Here is a 27,229-nt window from a genome sequence, read left to right as displayed (position 1 = left end):
TTATTACTCATCCGTTTAACAGAGCCACTTGGGTGGGTGGGGTCCTATCCGGAGCGGTTCATCCTTCAATCCCGCCTCTACACCCAGACTGAGGTCCTTTTACTCTGATTGGTCAGCCTTTGTGTCAATCAATGTCAAAGCTTCGCCGCTGGCCACGCCCCTCACACTTCCTGAAGCCAGCGGTCCATTCGTGCATGTTCAGCTGTGGAGGAGTGCCTCACCGGCAGATGAAGATGCGGGCAACTACGTGATGTAACCAGCCCCCGTGCGGCTAAAATCCCCCATGAAACCGTTCTTTTTTAATGGTTCTTCATTTTATACTATCAGGTTTAATCAAGGCTTTTGGTGTCATGTTGTTGACGCAGAGTTTATGATAGGTTACCTGGCTGCAGGAACTTGTGTCTCGGGGAAGAGTTGCACGAGCCACCTTAAGAGTACAATACACCTGCAGATGGCGCTGTCGAGTCATTCTCAAGCTGATTCATAATGAAGCGAGAATGAATCACAAGCCAAAAGCATTACAGGGGTCGAACCCGCACCACAGTACCAAGGAGACTCCAGATCATGCAGAGCCTTTATGCTACCTACTGTAAGTAAAAACAAACAAACAAACAAACTAACTAACTTATATAACTTATTTATCAGCTTCACTTAATAACAACATTTTTCTTCTTCTTCTTAGTGTTTCACCATTTTTTCAAGCTAAGTTTCATGATCAAAGATGATTATTTGTTCCTCAAACGTGAGTGCTCCTGATCAGGGTTAATTTCCCGAAAAATTACAAATTAAAGAAAATGTAATATCAAAAATTGAGTGAATAAGTGAGTAAAAGTGACCCTGGATTGTTTTGATACTTTGGGGGAAGTCTGACACTAAAGCCATAGACATGAGTTAGAGACGTTTTCATACAACTGACCTCTGACCCTTCAAATTCCAATTCAGGTGGACTAAGCTGCCACCAGCCAGTCTTTTCGAGTGTAACCGTAACCAGCGAAAAACTGCATTAGAATCGAAAACGGGTGTCCGTCTGTACATAATTATAAAATTAATTATCATGACTGTATTCTCAACGTTGGTCTTCAACGTAATCGCACTGGTTCATGAATTAGTTTGAAAACGAGTCAACAGCGCCATCTACAGGTGCTTTGTGCCGCTTTTAAGGTAGACCGGAGAATTCTACAAGAGAAGGTGAGACTCGGATGCTAAGTTGAGCGGCGTTCTTGACGAGAGAAGAGAGTTCGCTCGGCAGCTGCCGAAAGGGTACATGCAGTTGCTAACAAGTAGTTAGCAAGTCAGATCCGTTAGCTTGTCCTCCAGGCAGCGCTCCCCACTTTCCACAGCAGCAAGTCCCACCCTTTACCCGGTGCGTGGACGTCGTGAGAGGCTGCAGCGGTGAAGCGGAGAGCTTTTTACACTCAAACTTAGCCAGCATCGCTGTACAGCTGGCTGGCTTGCTAGCTAAAATAGCCTACTTAATACTTACAGCCTACGTTTAGCTAGGTGGCAATAATTGTTGGCATTACGTCGGACAAGTGAAGTGTGTGGAGGGATACGGTCGCTACACTGGATAATAGACTGGCTACCAAGAAGAGGCGAAATAAGAGAGAACAAGGAAAACCGTGAAAGAGGGGACTGGCTAGTTTAGCCGTGGAGACAGTATTGCACGTAAGTGACACTCAGTTTGTAACGTCAGCTAATATTTGTAGCGTTAGTTTTCCCCAAACGACCTGTTCTGTTTACCTTGCCCGCCACTTATCTTTTGCTTAGCTGCCACGGACCGTGCGCCATACTTGGACATCAGCTAACGGTTAATGCTTCCTTGAAGGTGGCGTACTAGCTAGCACGTTAGCTAATGTCTAATGGGTTTACAGCTAGACATGCCACTATCACACTCGCACTGTGTTTGGTGCAGTCTGTTTGCTAAGTTAGTTTAGTCAAACGGTCAGTGCTTCTGCCTGTGGGAACGATTAGCGTAGTTACCTAAGCTCGTTGTCTTGAGAATTAGCAAATTAGCCTCTTCGCTAGCTAGTGTCAGCAAGCACCAGCCTTAAGTTGACAGTTCACTTTCTGACATGCTGTAATGTTACTGAAACGTAGTAAATGTCATTGGCTATCAGTCCCCCCTCATGGCCAGTGATGGGTTCATATCTGTTCTGTGCAGCTGTGGGAACTCTGTGTTCCCTGGCTCAACCCTAGATGAAGTGGCCCCTCAGTGACAATGTCACACAGCAATTCCTCATTCATGACATTGCACTACCTTTCTTTAAAACGGTAGTGTTAGGTGGTGGTCATATGAGGAACTGGAGTATTATTTATACAGCTACCAAGGCAAGTCCTCGTGCATTCCACTTCTAATGCACAGCTATCACCAGTCACTTAACATTCACAAACTACACAAAAGCACACAGGGTACTGGCAAAGTAAAAGTCAGCTCTCAAATCAACAATTACGCAACTCCTGACCACATCACTGTTCAGGACTTAAACTCAAGTATGACCGTATCAGAACTAACACTGACACATGATCTCTCCTCCAGTAGATAGAGAACGCTGCCACTGAGCCACACACAACCATGAGTATTGAGATACCAGTGGGGTTAACAGAACTGCTGCAGGGCTACACCGTGGAGGTGCTGCGACAAAGGCCGTCAGACCTGGTGGATTTTGCGGTACAGTACTTCACCCGTTTACGGGAGACCAGAAGTCAAGATGGGGCCGGCGCTGGTGGCAAGACAGGGAAGGGAGTGATGTTTGATGGAGAGCCAATGCAGACAGAGTCCAACGGAGAAGATGATGAAGATGATGATTCTGACTTTGAGCGTAAGTCGATGTTTTGTTATTTGACAAAATTTCTCTAACTTTGGTCTCTGAGGTCTCTCTTTGATCTCAGGGCTCTGACTTGAACTAGACTTTGATCCCAGACCACCACATATGTGGCACTTTAATCCCTTGCAGTGCTCTTTGTTGGAGTGGTTGGGCCATGGATAATGTGACTTCACAAAACTTTGATGACAATTTCTGACTTTGATCTCAGTCATTCTGCCTTTCATCTCAGTGTACTGCTCAAATTCTTAGTCTGCTTTCCTGTCCACTTTGATCTCTGACTGCTTTGATAATCACATGCATACAGTCAGCGTCAAATCTATCCAGAATCTTGTCTTTCATCTCAGTGCCTCTCTCATGTCAGACCCCAGACCCCCTTTGACTCCATTCCTCAAACTGTGTACTACACTTGTAGTACTTGTAATGCATGTATCTCAGGTTTGTATTTGATGAGATGAGAGGTAGTCGAGTTAATCAAGTCAGAGACAGCTGTACAGAGATGTTTTGCTTTTTGTAGTAAAATTATTTTCAGCTTTTGTGTTGACGGAGTGAAACATGATAGATTGGAATGTGAAGGAGGGAGCTGGAGCGGGAAGGAGATTAAAATGAAGTGGAAGTCAGAGTCCTCACTGATTCATTTCTATGCATATGCACACTTGCACTCAGCTCTTGTTAAGTGAGGCAGGCTGCATTTTATATGCCATTCATGATATAGTTTCTTTTTACTATTCTCATTTTCAGTCGGTGGGATTTAAATTGGTCATTTATCCATCTAAGTTTGTAGTAATACGTTTTTAGCCATTTTTAAAGCTTAATACATGCTGTGCAGACTCTTAACTGAAAGTTCTGCCCTCACTTACACAAGATTTTATGTACGATTTCTACCAAAAAGTTTTCTTTAAACTCATAACAAAGCAGATCTAAACTGCAAAACACCAGGGCGCAACCCGCTGATGCCCTCTGAAATTAAAAAAAAAAGAGGAATTTAAGTTGCTTTGGAAGTTTTGCATGCCAGACAAAATTAACAGTTACAAAACACAGATATAAAGTGAGAAAAGAGTTCATGCTGCTAGAAAGCTGAAATAGGACCCTATGTACTACTGGGGAACTCCCAGTAGACTTAAGATCTGAATCTATGATATCCATGATAAAACCATCTGTACTTGGCATCAGTAGCATACATATTTAAATGTTGTCATTGTCGAGGGGTATGATTTTTGCTCTGTATTCAGCTCTACATGTGAAGGTCTCACTCTCTGTGTTTGCTACCTTCGGTGGCAGCGGAGCCTCACCTCTTTTGTATCACTCCCCTGTGTTTCTAGACTGGCAAAAGATGCAAGCTGCTCCAGAGCTGAGCGCTCCTGTGCTGCCGACAGCAGCGTGGCCTAGATCGCATCAGTGTGCTGTGGAGCCAGGGGCTGTTGCCTTGTGAATGGGGGTTCTGTTTTCTCAATGAGTTGATCCACTGTAATGAGCTGTGAATCCTTTATTGGTGTATCTCCTACACGAGTAACATTGCGTGGCAGAATTTCACATTGCTTTTGCAGTATGAGCGTGGATTCACAGCTTCTCTCCCGTCAGTATCAGTGGCAGTAATTAAACCACTTCTGGATTGTAAAATCTAGAAGAACCTTGATCTTTGGAATTCATTTGACTTATTTTCCTGAGATATGCAGCTTCAATTCTATCTAAAGTTTTTGTCTTGTATAGGTTAATCAATTCTGTTATGCTCTGTATGCAAATTTTGATTTGTCTTTGCTGAAAGCCATATCAGCCAACTTTTCAGATTGGCACAAGCCTGCTCGGGGCAAATGGGATTAGAGCCTCACAAGTGGGGTTTGGCTGCTTTCAAACAGCTGTTGGATCCTTCTGTGTGTGTGTGTGTGTGTGTGTGTGTGTGTGTGTGTGTGTGTGTGTGTGTTTAGATATGGTGTGTGCACAGGTCATCAGGGCATGTGTATGTGCATGCTTGTGCAAGCAAACAGATGTGTTATGACTTCACTTCCTGTTTCAATTCCAGCCTGTTGACATCTCAAAGCAACACTTCATTGTACATTCTGATTAGCAATCATTTTCCCGATGTTCTTGAAGGTGGCAGTAAGGGACAGGGAGCTGACAGCGTTATGCTTCTTTGTCAGACCGCTTCAGGTCGCACACATGACACCCATGGCATTCGATTATCCAGCCATGCTTGCACACAGCCTCCAGGGCGCATTCATTTAGAGATGGGAACAACACAAGGCCTGTACAATGAAAGACATCATGTGCTCCAACCTTACCACTATCATAGCCCATAGGTATAAAGAGTAGCCTGCTGCCACCAGTTCAGCAGCACATGCTTCTGAACAGTTTGATCTTGTGCAGGAAATTCCAAAAATAACTTGTGAAAATGGGTTTGCTTAACAGATGCGTGTAATGTGGAGCAGGTTTTAAAAATGGCATTGATTAATAAAACCCTAATAAAAGTGTGCAACCTAAAACTGCACAAAAAGTCTATCCAACAGAAAACATAAGTTTTTCTGATCATTCAATCGTCCAGCAGAGCATTAAAGCTGCGAAGGCTAGGAGCCAAAGATACGTTGGTCACCACCACTTACTTTACATATAAAGGTCTGGTGCTTTGCTATGACCTCCTGCAGCTGTTCTTCATGTTGTGCGTCTCTAACTCAACATGATGTTAAGAGCAAGTGAAGAATATGTCATTTTGAGGGAACAGAAGCTTTTTAATTAGACTGAACTATTGAATCATACATGCGTCTGATTTTAATAGCACATCACACACAGCTTGACTTTGTGTGGCATTTTAATACTAGTGCTCGTTTGACATGTTTTCTGTCAGCTCTTGAAATGAAATTCTTCCCAATAAACGAAAAGGAAATTGGTACTGTCATTAGGTTTACTCTCCAAAGTTAAGCCAAAATTTAGCATAAACCTGACTTGTTTAATACGGAAAATATTTCAGCCGAAGACTTGAGAGGGAGCCATTTTCACACTTTTTTTTAGAACACAGCATATCCAAACATAATGGCGCCCTTGTCATGTGGTAACCTACTTGTGTCATTGGCTCATTTTGTGTGTTGACCCCCGTGATTTAGAAATAGGGCCACAGTCAAATGCTTATTGGTCTGACATGTCACAGAACAGTTCTGTTGTGGTGGAGTGGTTTTATTGGAATATGATAGCTTCAAGGTAAAAACATTAACATGGGCTGTATTTTATTTGTTTTGTTTTGTTTTTGTTTGTTTGTTTTACTCTTTACCTTTACTTGGCACTTAATGGAGAATAACTATGTAAGAGTGTCAGTTATATGCCTCAACTGTAAATGAACCGGACTGCTGGTAATGTGATCTCATGAATAGTTGTGTTTATTCTTTAAAACATGATGTCCTCTTTTACGCTTTTCTTTTTTGTGGCTCTTGCAGTCCAAATTCCCAGCAGGATCACGACACACTTAAGCTGCTTAACAGGCAGAGGTATTGTTTTGAATACAATTAGTTGCACCTCCATCGTAGCTAGTAAGGTCAGGCCCAAGACTTTGAAGTAACTGTTATGTGGCTGAGATCCTGCCTAGAAGTGGCGCATTGACAGTTGCAAATGAAGTTTTAGAACAAAGTTGTAATACGAACAGTTGAAGTAGACTTAAAAAAAAAAAAAAACAGGTCTCCGCTGAGGCATTGATGAACATGGTTGGGCAACTGAGACACTCAGTGTATTAAGAGCACCCGCTATCTCCTTTAAATAGACACAGGAAAACATGTGCTCTTTTTCTTCGACATTCACTTAAGTTATTAGGGGGGAGAGTAGATGAAATAAAGTAGGCTTTATGCAGAGACTGCAGTACAAGGGAGGTCTTCCCTAATATGTACATGTTGTGTTTTGTCTTGGAGCAGGCCTGCCTTGTATCACTCGTGTTCAGTGAGAGGGGATGAATGGGTACTTCTGTGACTGCAGGGAGCTGAGTTTTGTTTTTTAAAATTCAAAGATAGATGAGAAGTGTCCTCTCTCTAAAGTGCTGTAATCTGTCTTCGGTAATATTTATGGGCCACAAATGTCTTTGCAAGTCTATGTATGGGGGGCCCCAAAGTCGTGTAAATAAACTGTGTATGGGCATCCTTTTATGTCCCCCTTTGACTGGGCCACAGTGTTTGTGTATGGAGCAGATAGGTAGGCTACCTGCATGCTGTTAAAGCCTGGGGTTAATGTAGCTCAGGCTATGATTACCTGCAGTGAAATTCTGCCTCTGACCTCTTTCTGTGCCCCTCCTTCTATCCTACTGTATCTGTTGGTCACCCCTGTCTCTCTCTCTCTCTCTGTCTCTCTCTCTCTCTCTCTCTCACATCCTTTCCTCTCTGTTTCTGTTTATTTGCTGATTTTCCATGTACTACTCCAACTGATAATTCTCCCTGTGTAGTTAGGATAACCAGCTGTCATAATATCGATTGAAAGGGCAAACAGCCTGCTATTTTTCCGTAATATGAACTGTTTTCTACTCTCTGTCTTTGATCATTTTCACTCTTAATTCATACAAAGGCTTTCAAGTCCTTAACTCTATTAATATTCCGTAGTGATGGTTCCAGTTGCGTGGGATAAACGGACATGATATGGTGCCCCCATAGTTGCTGGTGACCTGTGCAGTAAGCAGGGCCGTGATGTCTTTATTCAATGTCTTGCAGGGGTTGCATGTGCACACAGAGGCAGCAACTTTGCTCCTATGTAGGTCTGCATAGGTGTTGGAGACTGCTCTCAGTGCAGTGTTGGGCAACAGGTGACCTGATTAGCCGGCTGCAGTGAGCGTCCAGTGAGCTTTCAGCCTGCAGGCAAATCTTAGACAGTGCAGCCTCCCGACAGAGGCTTGCTGGACTGGCTGACTGACAGCGCTAAGTGGAAAAGCCTCCAGCTGGATCATACTACTGAGTCTGGTTGTCTGGCTGTTATTTTAATACCTGCGGTACCTGTCTGTCATTCTGTCTAATGTCTTGGATCTGAGTCAACCGATAGATTTTTGCATTTATCAGTACTTAAGAAAATTTAGAGACTGAAGTGTGTTCATTTTAAAATCCAGGATTGTTTTCATTATGATTTTTTTGTCTAAATTGGAAGAACGCATCGCTAATGTCTCTGTCTCACAGCATATTTGACCATCATCTGCTGCAGCATTTCTGTTCATGTGTTATTCATGATCATTAGATCTTTATGGTTATGAGTACTCTTGAATTTTTATAAAAAAATGTTTACTTTGTAACATAATCTGGTGTTTCACCTTCAATCTCTTATGATGACTAAAAACCTTTTGTTACCTGACCTGAAACAGTCATGGTTGAAATAATCATGAAATCATACCAGTGGGATTAACATTAGTAGCTGTTAAAATAACTAGTTATTGTTTAGTTAGTTATTGTCACAGGTATAAATGATTCAGTGAACTTTGTTTTGCTATTGCCTTGCATTTGCTTTTGCAACAACCTGGAAGTGATGATAAAAGCTTTGAGAGTATGGACATTTTTGGTTAGATACCATGAAAAGGTTAAGAGTTTCCTCTGCAAGAATACTGAGTCATAAAACTGAGGAAAGGAAAAGAAAATGGATTTGGTATTCTGAGAGGATGAGAAACAAATTGAAATGTACTTGAAAACAAGCGAAGGGCAGAACCCATAAAGGAAAAGGAGAAAATACGTGTAGGGCAGGGCAGGCAGACGGTCTGGTCGGCTTGCAGTTACTGATAGGCATCATTTGAACTTTGATACTTCCTCATTCTCTGTCGTCATGCCTTCTCTAGTGGCACTGTAGAAAAATGAGGAAATGGAGGGGGTTGGTAGGCCTTTTGCCACTGGATGTACGTCCTCCTCTGCTCCTGTGAAGAGTTCACACGCCCCCTCTCTCTCTCTCACTCACTCACTCACTCACTCACTCACTCACTCTCTCACACACACACACACACACACACACACACAAATCTCTAGGTCATAATATTTTCTGGCCACTGCCTCTCCAAGTCTATTTATTTACATTCACAGTGATACAACACATGTTGTCCAAGTTACTTTTTTCAAGTTTCAGCGAAGTAACACAATCTAAAAAAAAAAAACCTTACTCTTTGTTTTTGTTTGTTTTCTTTTACCTCCGGCTCCAAATTGCAGAGGTTCGAGAGGATGCGTGTCCTCCGTGCAGCTTCATACCCCACTGGGAGCAGCTCAGAAGTGGAGTCAGCCCAGACTAGCTAATTTTGCCATAGATAAGAAGGCTGCATTGTCTTGCTACATTATGGAGGTTGTGTTTAATTTCTACTTCGATGAGCTGTAGCATTCCGATAAAGTTAATGCAGTTAAATCCACTTAGTGTTTTAAGATGACCCTCTCGTCAACCATGGCGAACATCCTTCAACAGCTTGGGTGTCAAAAGTTATCATGAAGATCTAGAAATGTGACACACACCTGGGAGTCAGAGAGGGTGTTTAATTTTGAAGATTTACTGGATGCCTTTTTTTTTTTTTTGGTCATTTCCTACCCAGCTTGATCTGCTCTGTGAACATTGACAGCTTCCATCAAAAATGGGTCGGGTGTGAGATTTTAGAGGAGCAGAGCAGACAGCTCGCTTGTAGAACACTTCTGGTAAAAAAACAAGATAATTGTCATGCGTGGGCACAGTCGCCTCCGATCACCTTGTCTGAGCCGGATCACGTCACGGACGAACCCAATGGGATCCCAGTGTTAGGTCAAGGTGAAATGATTTGAGAAAATGGGAGAGAGATGATTTAACTTGGCACCCTTACTCAGGATTGGAATAAAGTTTTGAAAAAAAAGAGACAAAATAGAGTAAGACAGGAAGAGGAGTGGGATGAAAATGGACTGCGGAGGAGGTTGGAATCAGTCCTCTCCCGATCAATTTTATGACTGGCTTTGCATTCACAGAGGGATTTAACCAGGTTTAGCATCCTCAGTCCTTTCAGGGGAGCAAACAGAAGCTTTTTTTCCTTTCGATTGTACCATTTGTTTTCTGGTCCAGCAGCCACAACAATATTCCAGTATTAACCCAGTTAGAACAGCTTGTCTCCATTGTAGGCTTCACAAAATTTAGTAACATACTTGGCAACCTAACTGCTTTGTGAAGCATGCCAAAGAAGATCTCTCGTGAAACGTGCTACTCTGTATATGTTTCATTGTTATTTATGAGCACTCTTTGTCATGACTTAATGTTCTACAAACCACATTCTTCCTTTGTGGCTATTTCCCCAGTGGTTGGTTTGTCCTCAGGGATCAATGCCAGACCAGTGTTTTTGAATAAACTGTAGTAGAACATTAGAACAACCAGTGGTTGCATTTCAGGTAGATTACTGGAGTGCAAGTGTGTTGTCATGTCATGTGGAGGAAGTTGTTTCAATGGGTTGTGCTCACATGTATAAATTAAAGTTTTGAAATAAGATCATAGTTGTAGTGTTGCAGGCATTAAGATATGACTGAATTCTAAATTTTTCCAGCCCAGTGTCTCACTTTATTGAGTCATCCAATGTTTTAAAATCAAACAAAGCCCAGTTCCACAGTATTGTGGCCAAACAACTAGTCAAACCTACCATCCACTGTTATTATTTGTCAATGTTTCTCCATCTTCTAATGTGAGATAAGAGCGAATTGACTAAGATTTTGAGGAGAGTGTGTCACAAAGCACACATTTTTTTCAAAATCTTTTTCTATCAGATAGTTGCACAAGAAAGGCTTGAATCCAGTGACTGTAGCATGAGGAATTTGTCCTCCATGCTGGGGTTAGCCAGAATGACAGAACACACTGTAAGGCATAGGTTTCCCTCGCACTCTCACTTTCTCTCTCGCCACTTCTCCTCTCCTCGATTGACTGCTATCCTGTTTGTGGTTTTCAGACTCAGCCTTCAGACAAGTTAGGATCACTACCATTCCTGAGCATTTTATATAAGCCATGACTCCCTCAGCCTCTTTTCTCTGAACCTACTCTCTTGTTCTCTAAATCCCCCCCCCCCGTCTCTCTATGTCTGCATGTGCTAGCCTCCGTGTACAGGTCCAATCTCATTAGACAAGATGGCTTAGACAGAGAAAGGGTTATTAGGGCGGTTTAGCAGAACCGTCTTTGGCATGGGTTAGAAGAGAATTAACAAGGGGGAGAGGTGTAGAGAAAGAGAGGGAAAGACAGAGAACATGAATGAAGCTCAGAGGCTGAATGGGGGGGTTGGGGTTTTCAGAGCCAACATTAAAAGCAAACAAATAAGGTTAAATTTTGACTTAAGGCAGTCTGGATTCAGATTTCATTCAAATGTAAACTGTCCAAAGTGGCACTCGATATTTGCAGTTTTTCACCTGCCTCTGCGAACTCATTTACCTAATGTTGTAGAACAGAGACTAGCAGACAGACAGGTGAGCATCTCGGGTGAAGCGCTTGTTTTTCAGACCTGCCAGCACTGAGAATGAAACAGACACTTGGGCCAGGCAGGGGTTATCCATCTCTGGTGTCTTCATAGCAAAACATGGTCGCGCATTTGGTTTATTTATTAAGGAATAAAAGTAGGGATCGATTCCAATTCAGGCACTTAGGATGGTGCTTCATAGAAACACAGTCCAAGCACCTACTCAAGCAGACTGGACCCCAGCTTTTCACTATGTGGGTCAGAATGGAGAGATGAGTTACTCTAAGGGAGCAGTGGCCTGGATCCAGTGTGGTATTTGTTATTACAAAAATCTTGGTTTTCAAACAGGGGATTTCATTTTAGAAAGATGTTGGATTATGTCTATTGACTGTACTGAGTGAACAAAATGAGGGCTCTGCCTCAAGCTAGTACAAGTAGGAGAAATGGAGCAGTGGTTGTTTTGCTGACCAGTAGTTTGGTAAGCAGAAAACTGGCGTGTCACTGGTGGTTGTATCTCACACCACCTCAAACATCATTCAGATTTGTGATAAAGTGTGCATGTAAAATATCTCGTACATTTTATTAATTCTGCATCAATTCCAATTCTTTGAATCATTTATGGCTTTTTGATAATGGAGAATTTACACAACACTTGGATGTGCACAATAAACTTAGGCCTTGGCCTGCTACATGGTATCATTTCCCAGTAAATGTGATGTCTGTGACTGGAAATATTTGATGGATCTCAAAACACATTTTGCTATTTTCACTTTATGTTAGTAAGGAGTCTAAATAATCTACCTTTTTAAAAAAGATGAATTTGTCGGTCAATGTAAGTGCTGTGTAGATGGTGGAAGTGACAGTTTCTCTAACTGGCGTGCCATGGTCACCATAGAAACCACTGGCCTTGAAACACTCCCAGCTAGCAGTTGCTGCCAGTGACAGTGATAGGCAGTGGCCTTGCCAAATAACGATATTAATAAAGCAGGTAGGAAGGTCACCTGTTCCCAGCCTTCATGCTTTCCGTGCATCTTTATCAGTTAATTTGTACAGCCTTGACGTGCTGGACTTTTTTCAGTTTTTGTGTCACGTTCTCATTTATCTTTTGAGAGGGCAGCGGCACTGTCAACCATCGGTGAGACCTACAGTTTCTCACAGAGGGAGAGAGAGCAGCATTTCCTCTACGTCACTGCTGCCTTTTTTTTTTCTTTTTTTTTTTGGAAGCGTGCAGAGGTCTAGGTCTCATCGCTGTAGAAGCCGAGTATTATATGTGCTACAGATGAGTCATAGCCAGGTCAACTTGCATACCTGTGAATTACTCTAAGTATACAAACCATAAACTTAAAGATCGCACCTGATTGTCAGCAGAACAATTCTAATAAAAAACACCAGCCATGTCAACCATGAAGCAGTCAATGAAGGATTTTCATGTGCCTAAGTTGACTCCCCACCCGGCCAAAGCAAACTGTAATTTTCCGATATATTTAAAATTAAATGTGTACAGGTAGTGAACTCCATGAAGCCATTCATTACTGAGAAGGTCGTTTGTGTAACTTCGGGGTGTTAGTGGAGGGCAGTAGTGTCAGTTTGGTGATTATGTATGACGGTAGCAGTATTGTTGCAGTGCAGTCTTCATACAGTTCAGAAAATTTGTCAGTGAATAAATCATCCAACTCCTCAGGTCCATGTATTAGTGCTAGTCCTGAATTTATCAGTGACAGTATATCATCCTGATAGATGGATTATGGGTCAAGTCCTAAAGCTGAATATTTAACATTCCAATTAATAAATCAAACAAGGAGAAGATTCCAAAGTGCCGTCCAGCATAATTTTAGTGATGAGTCCATGTCTGCAAATGCTGGCAGGGGCGGGGCTTTGAATATCAGAAATAATTAAGTGTAAATGAGAGGTGAGTCAAGAAGAACTGTTGTGTACCCAGCAATAATCAAACAGTATTTCTACTCTTGACTCACATCACTACACTTGTACTTGTACACGTTTCAAATGATGCCAGAGCCACATCACTAGGGGATAGTGTTACAGCAAACTCATTCTTTTGGTTAGAATATACACACACACACACACACACACCTGAAATCTGAAATCAGCATTTGGAAGATCCGTCTTGACGTAAAGTTAGATGGTATTCCACATGCACCAATTTTGTTCTTTGGGGACTCAGGGTCTTGTGTGTAATAGAAGCACTCTGATGTACAAAAGCCTGAGAGACAAATGACGAGAGATGCACCAGTTGCATTTTTTTTAGCCCATTCCAATTTCTGATTGTTTGGTTGGTGTGACTTGCTGATACCCATTTTTGGCCATTCCGGTTTTCCGTCTAAGCATTATACTTTTCAAAATAGAAAGACATAAAAATTAACTTTCCTTTAATGGAAACTTTTATTTTAGTAATTACAGAAAATATTTCTCTTACAGTTTCCCCCAAATTGCACTAGGTTACTGGATCTTTTCTTAATTTAACAACCCCAAAAAATACACAAAATGAATATATAAAGTGCTCTCCAACAAGAGAGAAAATAAAATACTTCTGAAAAGGAGTTCTGGTACAGTATATCCAGCTGTGTCTGACAAATCTTTTACTGATGGAGCAAAAACAGTTGAACACAGCAGCTGATGAAGGATAGGAGAGGCTGCAGGCTAGTTCTTGGCTTAGCTGTTGTCGTAAGCTCACTCAAACCATGCAAACTCATTGGGGTGATAGTTTTAAGTGTCTGACTAGGTATATTGTTCATTTTTTGGCCTTAAATGTCTTAGGAGTTTGAAAGACATGGCACTGACCAGCAAGTCATCGGTCAGGACCAGTCACGCTTGAAACCGTCCGATTCCGGTCCCTGGCTGGGCAATGGTTGCATCCCTATAAATGACAGATTCCCTCCAGAGATATTAACGTTTCCCTTAAAAGCAGATACATAGACACATCGCAGCTGTTGCAGTGTGTGTGTGTGTGTGTGTGAGAGAGAGAGAGAGGAAATGCCCCTGTTGACATTTGTTTGTTCCTGCTGTTTAGGTATATGAATGGTTGTATACACAAGAAGTACCCTAACTTCCTGTACCAGCGTTTGTTACTTCAGAAGTCATCGGTATGGCAGAGCCTAGCTGGTATTCTACTCAGAAGTGTATGCATGTACAGAGAACTGCAAACAGCGGTGGCCTCCATGGATGTAAATCACTCGTGTTTGTACTTTCTGGAGTCGGTGTTCACACGTGTGTGTAGTAGATTGCTGTCTAGAAGGGAGCAGCTGTACAGATGTTGTTTTTAAATGTGTTTGCAAACACTTTCTCTGGAATCTCAAGCCAATGGGCTAGTGAGAGAAGATCATGTGATTCATGGAGCACAAGTGACCTGAAAAAGAAAAAACGCAGACCTGATGGCTGCTCTTTTGTGATGATATCTGCTGATAAAATGTGTTTCGAACGGCAGCTTATGGGCAGGGGTCCACCTGAAGGTAGAGACTTGCTTCATTGACTAAGATCATGTCACACATGGTTACGGAAACGTAAGATATGATGTGAGTTAGTTTCCTTCAATATCAGCTGTGAGGGAAAATCTCCAGGTTTCCCAGTACATTTTACTGCTTAATGAAATACCAGGGCAAAGGGGATGATTTGTCTGTTTATTGATGCAGAGCCTGTTCAAGTTGCAAAACAAGACATTCTAAGGTAGTAAGGGACAGCTCATTTGAGAGACACATCTCTGCTCCAGAATGCTATGCAAGTTCACACGCTGAAGCATTATAAAACCAATATTGTTCAGCTCTGTAAACAGCAAAGTGTCACCATGGTGGGGTCATGTTTTACAGCACAATTGCAGAACCTCTGTGAAAGGGCCTGCCCTCAGCTGTTGCAACGGCACAGTGAGGTATCCATGTGCTCCAAGTAGCTGAATGGTATTGGATTTAACAACCTAACTCTAAACATATGCTTGAGATTGCAGACGTTTGAACTTCATTTGTGACTGTAAATGGTCATGTAATTGGAGAGCAAATTGGCCTTGTTTACATTACACTCCAGTGGTTCGATGAGAGCATTTTGTGTTTTCCAACCCACAGGCTGGACGCTAATGTCTTCCTACAGTTTGATGTCTCACTACCACACAGGACTTCTTCAGGCCAGATATCAGGCTCTTCATGCATGTTGTCGCCATTCCCTTAGTGTTCTGTTTATTAACTTTTTCACCCTGGCAGTCAAAAAGAATTAACTGAGTCTCTTCCTGGGGATATGAAAACATTCTGCTCTACATGTCGTGCGGAGACTTTGATGAGATGTTGGGTCCAGAGCCAGGCTCGTAATTGTTTCAGCTCGCATCTGTCAGTGCCAGACGACTGGCGTTACACTGGTCCATTTCATATCTCCAGGGTCTCATCTCTTAGACTGTATGCCAGTTCTCAAATCATTACAGGCCCATTTTTTTCAGAGCTGTCCTCACGATAAAAAAGCAACACGTGTTGTTAGATTAGCATTAGTGTGATTGTTTAAGTTACACAGAGAGTGTCTGGCTTATCCATATTCTTAATTCACTTTCAATTTTAAACCACAATTAGATTAAATTTTCGGTCTCTTTTTTTCTTTAAATCAGCCGACAGATATGCTTAGTTGGTTGGTTGGTGTCTTGATTTGTAAAAATCAAAAACTCATTAGTTTTATTGTGTGTTGTGATATGTGTACATTTCTATATTTGTTTACAGTGTACCTCACTAAGGTCATTTAGTCAAATATGGATAATTTAGTTAAAAAAATATAACTATTAAAAATATATATATAGATGTAGCAGTCTGTACTGAAGTAGCTGTCTAAGGTTGATTTCTACCAGCAGGCTGCTGTGTAACTGCTCAAACTTATCTCTCACTAGATTTGAACAGTGGATCACCATGCTAGTGTCTGTGCTGTGAATTGAGAATATTATGTTGTCTTCAACTGGCTTGTGTGGATGTATCTGCTGTTGGTGTGGGCATCTGTTTCAGAGTACAATTACTCTAACCAAACTTGGTATTGGCAATGGTGGCTTGGGTGTAGCAAACTGCTAATGGACTTGTGGTTGCAACAGAAAACAAAGTGCTCTGGAATTGAAGAAGAAAAAAAAAAAGTGTAGACCCCACCCTCTGCTGGTTGAATCAAAACATAATTTTGACTAATTTCCGATGTGGTGTCTCCGGAGATTGTGGCACTCCTAGGATATACATTGTAAAAGTCACAGCTTCGGGTTATAACCCAGTCACAGATAAGGTCAGAAAAAGGATTCCTGACACCCACATTCTGCAGCGTCACATTCTACAGGTGAAGGGTAACATTCCTTAGATGGACCTTCAGAGTGTGTTCTGCAGTTTCATACAGGCTGTCATACAGTGATAAAATAGAAGGCTTGGAACATAACAAATAGACTCCTGTCGTAACATAAAACACATTTGCAGTCCTGTCACATTTCGAGGCCATGGCTCCATCCTTCACACAAAAGTTGTTTACATATCATTCAACAGTGGCACACGTTCACATCACACTGTGCACCAGCTTTGACGTAAGCACAAGGCAGTCATCAGTGACGGTCAGTGCCTGCTAGTTCTCTTCACGAATGTGGTCTAGGAACTTTTTTCTTTTTTTTGCTTTGGGAGTCGGCAACATGTCGATGAGAGAAACTGCTCACTGCTCCCCCTGAGAAAAGAAGTCTGGGAAAAGCGAGCCATAAACAAACTACAGTTCAGTTAATTATTTAGGTTGGTTGCATGGTCTCTCCCATAGTCTGCCACTGCTGCACCACGCATATGCCCTTATTAACATAAAAGTCAAATTTATATGCATATAATTGTAAATAATCTTTTATTTTGATTTTATTTATTTTATTCTCTTGATTTAGGGTTTAAACCATACTTTCCCACTAAAAGAGAGATTATGTAAACATTTTGGGACACAGGCCCAGAAAAAACAAACAAAACAGTGAGGAGATGATCCTGTTGTTCCTCAATACTTGTCTCAACTGTATCTGTTGATATCTGTAGTTGTCAGTGAATTGTGACCTCGCTGAGTTCACTTTCAGATCAACATGTCCTATACAGGAAAGTGGACCATGTTAAGTAACTGATAGTTAATTAATCTGACACTGTCCAAGCTACTTAGTCTTTTGTCCATGCAACACTAATGGCCTTTAAGGTGCGTAAGGTAACAAAATGATGGATGTGTTCAGACCAGTAATAGAAAAGTAAGATACTGATGACATTTGTAGAACCCTTAATTTTACCCCTTCCTATTATGCAAAGTTCCCCCACTCATGGAGTCGCAAATGTTCTGCAACAGTAATTGTGTCACATTTTGATGTGGTATTTGGACTATCTGAGGCAAAATATGACTTACTCTGATACTTACAGGAGTGAAGCAAAAAAGAAAGAAAGAAACAAGCATACACTCAACATCTTGCGCAGTCTGCTGAGGAATTTTAAGAGAAGGCGACATGTCATTCAGTCTAAAAGCCTGTGTCGCTCAGCAAGAAGCAAGAGGTCATGATTTAGACAAGCATATTGAAGCAACGTTAAAGAAAATGGGCTGATCATGGGTAATAGCTGAATGTTAATTTTTTGCTTTACAATACAAAGGGCAGCAGCACGGTGGTGCAGTGGTTAGCATTGTCGCCTCACAGCAAGAAGTTTCAACCCCGGCCCGGGCACAGGATCTTTCTGTGTGAGTCTCCATGTTCTCCCTGTTCCTGTGTGGGTTCTCTCCAGGTCCTCCGGCTTCCTCCCACAGTCCAAAGACATCAAGAGGGGACGAGGCTGATTGATACTCTAAATTGACTGTAGGTGTAGCTGTGAGTGTGAATGGTTGTCTGTCTCTATGTGTTGGCCCTGTGATGGACTGGTGATCCATCCAGGGTGAACCTGCCTCTCACCCGAAAGCTGCAGGGACAGGCTCCAGCCCCCCCCCCCCCCCCCCCCCCACAACCCTTAACAGGATAAGCAGAGGACAATGGATGGATGAATAATACAAAGAGCCACTCCAATATTTTTAAGAATACATTGTGGCTAATAATGTTAATAACAATAACTGTTGTAAATGTGTGCAGGAAAGGAAAGAAAGCCATGTTAGTAGAGTGATTGGAATACCCAAAAGTCCCCTTTTGTCTATTTGTAAGTCAGTTTGATTTTCTCTGGTACTTTAAAGCCTGTGTCTGTTTTGTTGACGGAGGTGATCGACTGTAAAGTTGATTTTGTAATAAAGGGCAATTCATCAATGGTGGTGCCTGCGGTTTGGAGTAGTTAAAGTGACGCTGAAAATAACTGACATTTAGGAAATGAATAGGTTTCTGCTTAATGTCCATATAATAATGACCTGAAGTACACTTTGGTGTATGCAAGTAAAGGTTCTGAATGATTATGGAACTGATATTATGTGTCCATGAAATGTCAAGGAAAAGTTTTGGAAAGGTTTGTCTGTGAAAACATGTGGGACTCTTTCCTGTATCTGTGCTTCCATCAACATATTTTAATGTGCATTTTAGGTATCTCTTTAGAAAAGGTAAATGGAAAGGGCAAAAAAGACCAATAACTCGCTTGAGGTGTCTTTTGCTTTGTCTGCATAATAGCACCCCCTCCGATGAAGCAAATTTGATACTCCTAAATGCTGCCTTCATTTCTGATGCAATATGACCTGTACTAGCTTGGTGATTTTTGGGAACTTGGATAAGTGTTAGTGTTTCTATCCTAGCCTTACTCTTATGTTATGATTGTCAAATCTTGCAAGCACTGCAGTAGTTCATTCGTATCACTAGCTGCTTGCAACATCTTGAAACATAGATTGCAATAAACCAGGAAGTGGTCAAAGGTCAAGTCAGTCTGAGAGACTCACACCAGTAAATCTGGTGATACTGAAAGGGTTAACACCACTGTGGCTATAAGCAGGTCATGTCTTCTTCCTTTTAAGGGCCCAAATTTTCTGGAGAGTGTTATGTGGGCTGGGATGGTGGGGTGAGCGACTGGGAAAGTGAAGGAGCCAGATATGAGGCAAAGAGAAAGAGCACAAGAACGTTTGTGGGAGGGAAATGGATAAAGTTAGATAATGGGAAAGGTAAAAAGGAGTGAGAGGGGAGTTGCATGGTGGGAAATCGGGACTGACATGCAAATACAGAGCGTGAGAATCATGGTGGAAAGAGGAAGGAGGAAAAGGGGATCCAAGCTGATTAGAGAGAACCATTTTCTTGGCAAATACAGAGAAGGAATGAAGACGTTGGTAGATATTGTAGATGCGGGTAGAACTGCTAGACTTCCAACTTAACAGTTGCTTTTACTTTTTAGTGTTGATTGAACTTGACTAAATGCGTGGCCAGATCGGCTATTCCACTGGGTCTTATCCATCTTACCGATCTAACCTCTCCCTTTCCTCCTGTTAAAGCAAAAAGGGGGGGAAGTGGAAAATATTGAAATCAAGGGTCAGTGAGGCAGAATGGTCTCATGCTTTGGTCTATCCTCCAGCTAACTAGCTGATGTATCAACAGGCTGCGTCACCCACTGAGAGAGGCTATAAGAGAAATCAATCCAGAACTCACAGGGGACAAATGCATTCGACTCCTGTGTAGATTTACAACTAAAACACTGTGAGCTTGGAAAATACATTGACATTCTTTTTCATCTGATTTGTATCATTGTGCGGTACGTATGCTGCACTTCAGTGAAGTTCTGCGCGCATGCACCCGCCTAATTTTATCTTAAACTGATGTTGGTTAACTAAGTCATATTTTCACCTATTTATTTATCTATCTATCTATCTATCTATCTCTCTATCTATCTATCTCACCGTTTCAGTGATTCTCTCCTGATTTGTTTGGTTCTACTCCTTTTGTCCTTTAACCATCAGTTGTCACATTCTGGAGACATCCTCTAAGCTAGTGTCTACAGTCATTTCTGTAAATATACACACCTCTAGCCATTTGGATTTTTGTCCAATTATCATTTTTTTCTTCTCTCCTTCCCTTTATCAATATGAATATCCAGTAGCTTGTAGTCATAACTGCCATTATGCTGCCTTTAGCTGCCCTATCTTTATTCCGTCTGGCTTTTTTTCCCATATCGCAGGAGATCTCACTCTGTCACCCCTTCTGGTCTGTCTTTTTGTTTTCTCCCCCTCTGCTTCTCCCTCTGTCCTCCCATCTCTTTTTTTCTCACCCCCTCTATCTTTCTTCTTTCCATCTGTTAATGCGGTTATGGCAGTGAGTGGGTGTGTAGGGAGGGATGGGAAGAGATGGAGAGAGAGAGCGTGAGAGGGAGGTGAGGGTGGGAGGGGTGGAGGGATGCTCTACCACTTGTAACAAGCTGGATAGAGGAGAAGGGAGGTGGATGGCGGCCGAGAAGGGGGAGGGTGAAGGGGGTAGTGTTGTTATGGTGACGAGATCCTTTTTGTGTTAGGTTGCCAAGGCAACTTCAGGCGTACACTTAATACAGCCACCATCACCACTATCCCCTACCCCCCACCCCCACCCCCCACCACATGACTGTAGGGAGAGCACTTCACACTTTGAACACTCAGACTTATACACCCACACATCTGAACACTCAAAAGCATGTGCACACACGCATTTTTTTTTAAATATCCACCCGCTCTTGACAGTATTTATGATTGTGAGAAGAATTTAAACTGTATTTTCAAATTAACCAAAACACAAAGACTGAGCATGTGCTGAACAAGTGCCATTATACTCCCCAAAAATGACCCGCACTTTAAATGGAAAATCTACACTGCTTCCTGTTTTATTCTATTTTCCTGACTTGTGCCTGTTGCTCACATTTGTTTCACAAAAGTGGTTTGTGTGTTTAGGTTTAAGCCAGGCAATACAGCTTCACGCAACATTTATCTTGATATTTTGAAATCCCCTTTAAAGCGCATCATTAATGGTCTTATGCTCTAACTAGTTTCAGCTGCCTTCATCGGTTACATTTGTGAAAGGAAGGCACAAATGCACAACCAACGTATAGTCATCCGGCGATACGTTGAACTATCAATTAGGCACATGGAAGTTATTATGAGTTCCTTTCCTGATGTACTTGAATTATCTTTTCAATTTGATTATATGTTCCTTGATTTGATTGTATTTAAGGGTACAACAGTGGAGGCAAGCATAGACACATTGAAAAGAGACATGATCGTGGACCTTTCTCAAACAGGTCCAAGGCTTGATTGAGCAGGGACACTGAGGCTCTAATTGGTGCCTTAGACCCCTGGATCATCAAGGTTTGTGGGTCCTTTCATTGTTCATGTCTAATTGTGCTTTTTATCACTGCTTACTCTCTAAAAGTTGGCTGTCAAACCAAACAGTATAAAAGTATTGTAGCAACTTTATACGTTATGTATAAAGTTGCTGCAATACTTTTATACTGTATGTATATATATATATATTTTTTTTTTTTTGTATGTTATGTTGTTATTGTTTTGTCCAGTGCTGCTCACTATGCCTTTTAAATTGCCCCTTGGGGACAAATAAAGTGTTTTTGAATTGAATTGAATTGAAAACCAACTATTAGCATCTGTTGGTTTAAATAACATCATTGAGAAGTTTCAGTCAGGTTTTAGAGGTTTACATGGCACAGAAACTGCTTCTTTTTTTTTTTTTTTTAACATACCCTCCTTTGAGATCTGGATATCCTAGAAGCATAGCTGCTGTTTTAATTATTTTACTGACCTCATCACCATTAAATTTTTCTATAGCTCTAAATCAGAAATCCTACCATTCATACTGTATCACCTTGGCACCGTCTCCCAGTTTGAAACTGTTGATGTTGTTTTATATATTTAGGGACAATTGGCTCAAATTCCTAAATATACATCCAGCTCTTTATTTATTTGACTTTGGTGTTTTCCTTTTGTGCTGAACTTGTAGCTGAGGATTTGACTGAATTTCATGGATTGCAGTGAAAATGTAAATATATTGTAAATTACTGGACTGTGCTTGAACGGGAGAGGAAGGCCGTAACTGTCATCTGTGGGAAGATTGAAGCACCGTTGACTCTGGAGTTGTGGCTCTAATTACTGGCTTGATGTTGCTGCTCATGTTGCCATTATGCGCTGGTGCTATATTGATTGATAGAGAAAATCCAGTGTGAGAAAGCATTTTTAGCTGATCGTGAAGGCCCGCAGTGATAGTATTTGTCTCTTCACATATTACCAGACTGAGTGTCGGCATTTCACAGAAGGCTTTTTGAAGGCTATTTGGATGTTGATTTTTCTCATTTTGGTTTAATGGAGAATTAGTTAATGTCTGTCCTTAGGTTAAAGGGATCAAAGTAGGACACATGACTCAGATAAAACCAAAAAGATGGAGGGAGGTGGAAGTCTCGAGTCTTTGGCAGCGCCAGGAGGGAGGAAAGTCTGTTCATTAGATAGCTGAGAGGGCTGATTTCCTTTTCCATTTTGGCTGTTGCTGCTGGTGGGGTTGTCTGCCAGTTTTGGTGGCAGACAGCCAAACAGGGTTAGGAGATTGCTAATGCTTTCCAACCTTGAAGATCAATTGAGTACAAATTAAAGCAATTCAATCCAGAGATCCTGCTTTGAGACATGGCTTACACATGCATAGACAGTTTAATAGCTCTTATTTAAATATTTGTCACTCTGGATGAGTAAGATTGATTGATAGGGATTTTGTTGATAAAGTGGAATTTTGAATGATCTGACATTTGTATTAAGTTTTCATTGTGTTGTGTGTGCGTGTGTGTGTCTTGAAGTAATACAGTGAATTTGAATACACAGTAAAAACCTGAATACTCAGCCAAGAGTTACAGAGGACCAGGAGGATCAACTGTGAGAGGTATCAAGATGGGGATCATTTGTGAAGTTCAAGCACACCAGAGCTTTCAGTTTTAACCAATGAGTCACACTGTATTGACTTTGAAGCTATGCGCATATGTGTTTTCGATCTAGTTGTACATTTGTCTCATGTATGTAGAATATATTTACTGTACAATCCCCTTCCTGTTTCCTGTGTCCACAGTTTTCAGTCAAATTTACCATCCCATCTTTAGAGAAAACATTATGAGCCACTGCTTTGTGTACAGCCAGCCAAACAGGCGTCTCTCTGAGAGCTTAGTGAATGGATCGCTTGTTTTGATTAGATTTGATTGGTTGATTGTCAGACCAAACGGTAGCCTGCTGGACATATATGACCTAGCAGGCAATAGTCCAGTGTCCACCAGGTTTTGGGTAATTCGTCATTTAGCAACTGTCATGTAGTTCTGATGGAAAGTTTAGCTGACAGAATCAGACCTCAGTAGCTAAATATGTTAAACAGGGGAAGGCAAAACACAAAGTTGCAGTAAATACATAGCAGTAACACCAACACAGAGAAATATTGAAATAAAAAAAAAATCAATAAAAAATATGAAGCTTTAGAGGTGATATGGAAGCTGGAATAAATAAGACACTGTTTTCCGTCTGAGCTGTAAACAAATGCATCTTTCAGTTAACAGTTCTAGTCCTGTCATACCTTTTTGATAAAAAAAAAGCCCTTCATGTAACCTCTGCATTTCCTCCTCATAGAAGCTACGATGATATCTATGAAACAGGGCTGGTCATACAGTTTCATACGTGTTGAGTGATAGTAAGTGTGATCACTGTCGAGAGCAGAGTGTTGAACTCTGTCCATCTCCCCAGGTGACTGGGGAAAGTGATGTGTATGTGTGAGTTTCCCCCAGGCCCCAGTCTTCACAGTCTAACTCTAATGGGCTCTGACAGGATGGTAATAAGGTAGCAATGGACCCATACTGTGTGTGTGTGTGTGTGTGTGTGTGTGTGTGTGTGTGTGTGTGTGTGTGTGCGCGGGTGCGGGTGTGTGTGCAAGAGTGTGTGCGTGTGTGTAAGCAATGAGCCAAGTCCATGCTGGCTCCTAACAGCCCGGCATTAGAAAGCAGGTGTTTAGAACCTTGACCTCACCCTCTGTGCGTAACTGAACACCCCATTGCACACATTAACAATGACACACACATACACACACACACACACACCACAAGAACACATGGTCAAGATGCCCAGCAGATGTACACAGACACACAAATGCTGCACAAGATCTGAATCCATTCACACAGAATGGAATGCAACCACACACATTTTGTGTACAGTCATGTGAGCGTGAGCACACTTACTTTACTTCCTTGCTATATTGGAACGATTCTGGTATTGCGGTTATTATGAGAGTCAGAAATTGATTCATAATTATCAATACAACCTGAGTGATGCTTTTCTGATTAGAAAATATATTGTTTTCTATCCTGCTTTTCCCCTGAATTCTCTATATTCCTGATTCAGCCATGAATTGAATTAACTTAAATACGCTACATTTTGATTCTGTGCTAAATTGTTGATCTCCTTGCATTACACCTACACTGTTTGTTTGTTCGTTTTTTTCAACCTAGGGTTCTGTTTAGTCATCACAATAGAGGGAAAGAAGTTTTTGGAAAAAAATGTGTTTCATCCCAAAATGGTGAGCTGGTAACCTTCTGGTCAAGGTAACAAGCCACGTTACTGCTACATTCCCAGTGCAGTTCCAGATGAATTGCATTGTGCCTCCTACTTTCTCTACTCCATAACCTTGTATAGCTGTACTTCTGACAGTAAATTAAGTTTGCTGTCACGTGAAGCGACTGCTGACATAAACATTACAGCAATTGTATCTTTTCCTATTTGAATGGCTAATAAACATTGTGCAGTCACAGCTTTTACGTGTAAGAAATGGGGAGAAGTCAACTGGAGTCGGACTTTGGAGGACTGCTTGCATGCCTGTAGGCCCTGATATCAGCAACTGTAGTCATGAACCTGAAAAATAAAAAAAATACTTTTATGCTGAGAAAGATAAATTTGTTTGCATCGTGTCATGGAAGCTTTAAACTGTTTAAATATTTGGATGTATTATGGTTAATAATAGCTTAGCACTTGGCTGGTCATCATTTCATTAATGTCCTTATAGCAAATATCCTCGTGTACAAGGGATTGCCATCGCACCATTGCTCTTATGATAATAGGTGTAATTCCTGCCTGATGTCAGTGACTCATTCTTTCAGTCTACTGTCAGACATGCAGTGTTCTTTCCGGGCCAACACTTAAATATGAATAATATTTGGGTCTTAATGTGAAAATTAACACATTGGTGTCATAGTGTTTGGGTGTAGAAGAAGCTTCATGGTTCGATCAGCAATGTTCTGTTAATGTCATTTTCCAGCTCCAGGATCTGATCTTGATTCCAGGTCGTAAAGAGCAGCTCTCGGTACAAATAACAGACTTTTTCATTTTTCGTTGATTGGGTGAAATTTTCACTTTATGGGGATGTATTTGAAATTGAATGTAAGCTGTGTGGCAGAGAAATCTGCCATCTCTGTCCTCTTCATTGGCAGATTTGACATCAGGTCACCCACACAACAGCTCTCCTGCTGTTTCTCTGAAGGAGATAATTCACGAGGGCAGGTGCCTGCAGTTTTGAGTGCTTGATGAATTTTTTAAAGCAGAGATGCATCAGATGTGGTGCCATCCTGGTGGCTGAGGAATGTTAGAGCAATGTCCCATCAGCATCTGTGCTTTCAAAAAGTGAAGGATGAAAACATGGGACTGATGAATCTGCTTGTAAAGTCAAACCGAAACAAACTGTAGTGCTTGTGTCTGTGTTACAGAACAAAGAAGTTAGGAAATGGTTGACAGCCATCAGAAGTGGAAATAAAGCTTCACTGAAAAAAGATTTGAGAAAAAAATGGTGCTGCTGGATCAGACAGCCTGATTGATTAATTAATGGGACACGCTGTAATGCTGCCAGGGTGTAATAGATTTGATATCAACAGCACAGTCACTACCTCATCCCCTTGCTTTCCTCTACTATTATTTGCATGTAACGTTGAAGTTATCCGGTAATCCATCACATTCAGCGACATTAATCATTAGCCAGAAGCCAGATGGATACGAGTGATGTTTTATTACTTTTTACTTTGCGCTCATGAAAAGGATAATTGGCGTTTGTTGGAAGGGAGACTGTGTGTATGTGATCACGTCGATGCTGGAGGCTTTGTGTTGAGAAGAGCATTCATGTGTTTGAAGAGAATAATAACTTTGCAATATTGAAAAACTTTTTTCAATATGCTTGTTTTTTCCCCCCATGTTTATGTGTCCTACTTTTTTTTTTTTATCTCCACGCCTTGTTGCCTTTATCTGTTTGACTATATCTGCTGCTGCTCTGACTCATACCCTGCATTTTTCTTTTCTTCCTTTTTTTTTACCTTTTTAAAAAAAAAATCCAATTTTTACACTGCAATTATTGTTATGAAGAGTCTGCTCAGAGCACATAATGCTAATGACAAAGCAATCACAAGATCCCATTAAATGTCATTATGTAAAAACAATTGTAATAATTTCACCTCTTCATCTCTCTCTGTTTCTCTCCACAGCTCCGCCACCGAGCAGATTCAACAGAAGAGTGTCAGGTAAGGTGTGCGTGTGTGTGTGTGTGTGTGTGTGTGTGTGTGTGTGTGTGTTCACTAGGATGTGTTTGACGTCACATCCCTTCAGTGTAATCCACACGGGGGACGACATAGCATACATCACTGACTAAGTGGCTCACCCACAGCTTGCGTTTGTGTTACTGTGCAGGTCATGCATGTCAGACGCAGTTGACACTGGTCATGCTGTGTAGCGTCACACTGATCCGTGTCTGTCGTCTTTGCTGATGTCAAACACGTCTCCTGTAGTGTTTTGATTATGGGTTTATATGCACATATCAAGGGTGTGCCAGCACAGTGGTTTTTGGGATTTGCGCGTCTTTATTCTCTGTTCGTTTCAGTTGATTTGTGTGTACATTTGTCTTGTTTTCTCACACTTGACCGTAGCCATCTTGTGTTTATGTGTGAGTAATTCAATGTCGTAACCATCACTTTGATAGACTGTGGGTGTATCAGCTGAGGGTTATCTTTACCATCGCCCCACTGTTGCTGTTGACCGTCCACTCTTTACTGCATGGTTGTAAAGGTCCATGCTAGAATATTTCAACTCGTAGAAGATGTCAAGTTTCCGCATCTTA

At 41.4% G+C, this 27,229-nt stretch overlaps 1 protein-coding gene across 4 annotated transcripts in view; it reads left to right on the top strand.

Annotated features, from left to right (window-relative positions):
• The first annotated feature begins 208 nt into the window (after nt 1-208).
• The window catches only part of prkar2aa (protein kinase, cAMP-dependent, regulatory, type II, alpha A), a 37,898-nt gene continuing 10,877 nt past the window's right edge, over nt 209-27,229 (top strand). Inside the window, exons 1-3 of one of the 4 annotated variants that reach the window (XM_086214240.1) lie at nt 209-589; nt 2,540-2,819; nt 26,601-26,636. In XM_086214240.1, the coding sequence (XP_086070366.1) occupies nt 578-589; nt 2,540-2,819; nt 26,601-26,636 (328 nt within the window). In that variant the 5' untranslated portion in view covers nt 209-577. Of the gene's footprint in view, nt 590-1,194; nt 1,666-2,536; nt 2,820-26,600; nt 26,637-27,229 lie in introns of those variants that run through there. The other 3 variants (XM_086214243.1, XM_086214242.1, XM_086214241.1) reach the window with 3 other exon arrangements.

This window comes from Aulostomus chinensis, chromosome 9, assembly GCF_037954235.1.
Source record: "Aulostomus chinensis isolate RoL2024-O1b breed Wild chromosome 9, RoL_Achi_v1.0, whole genome shotgun sequence".
NCBI classification, from domain to species: Eukaryota; Metazoa; Chordata; class Actinopteri; order Syngnathiformes; family Aulostomidae; genus Aulostomus; species Aulostomus chinensis.
Note: the sequence above shows the minus strand (reverse complement) of the source record. Positions and strands in the feature narration are given on the sequence as shown.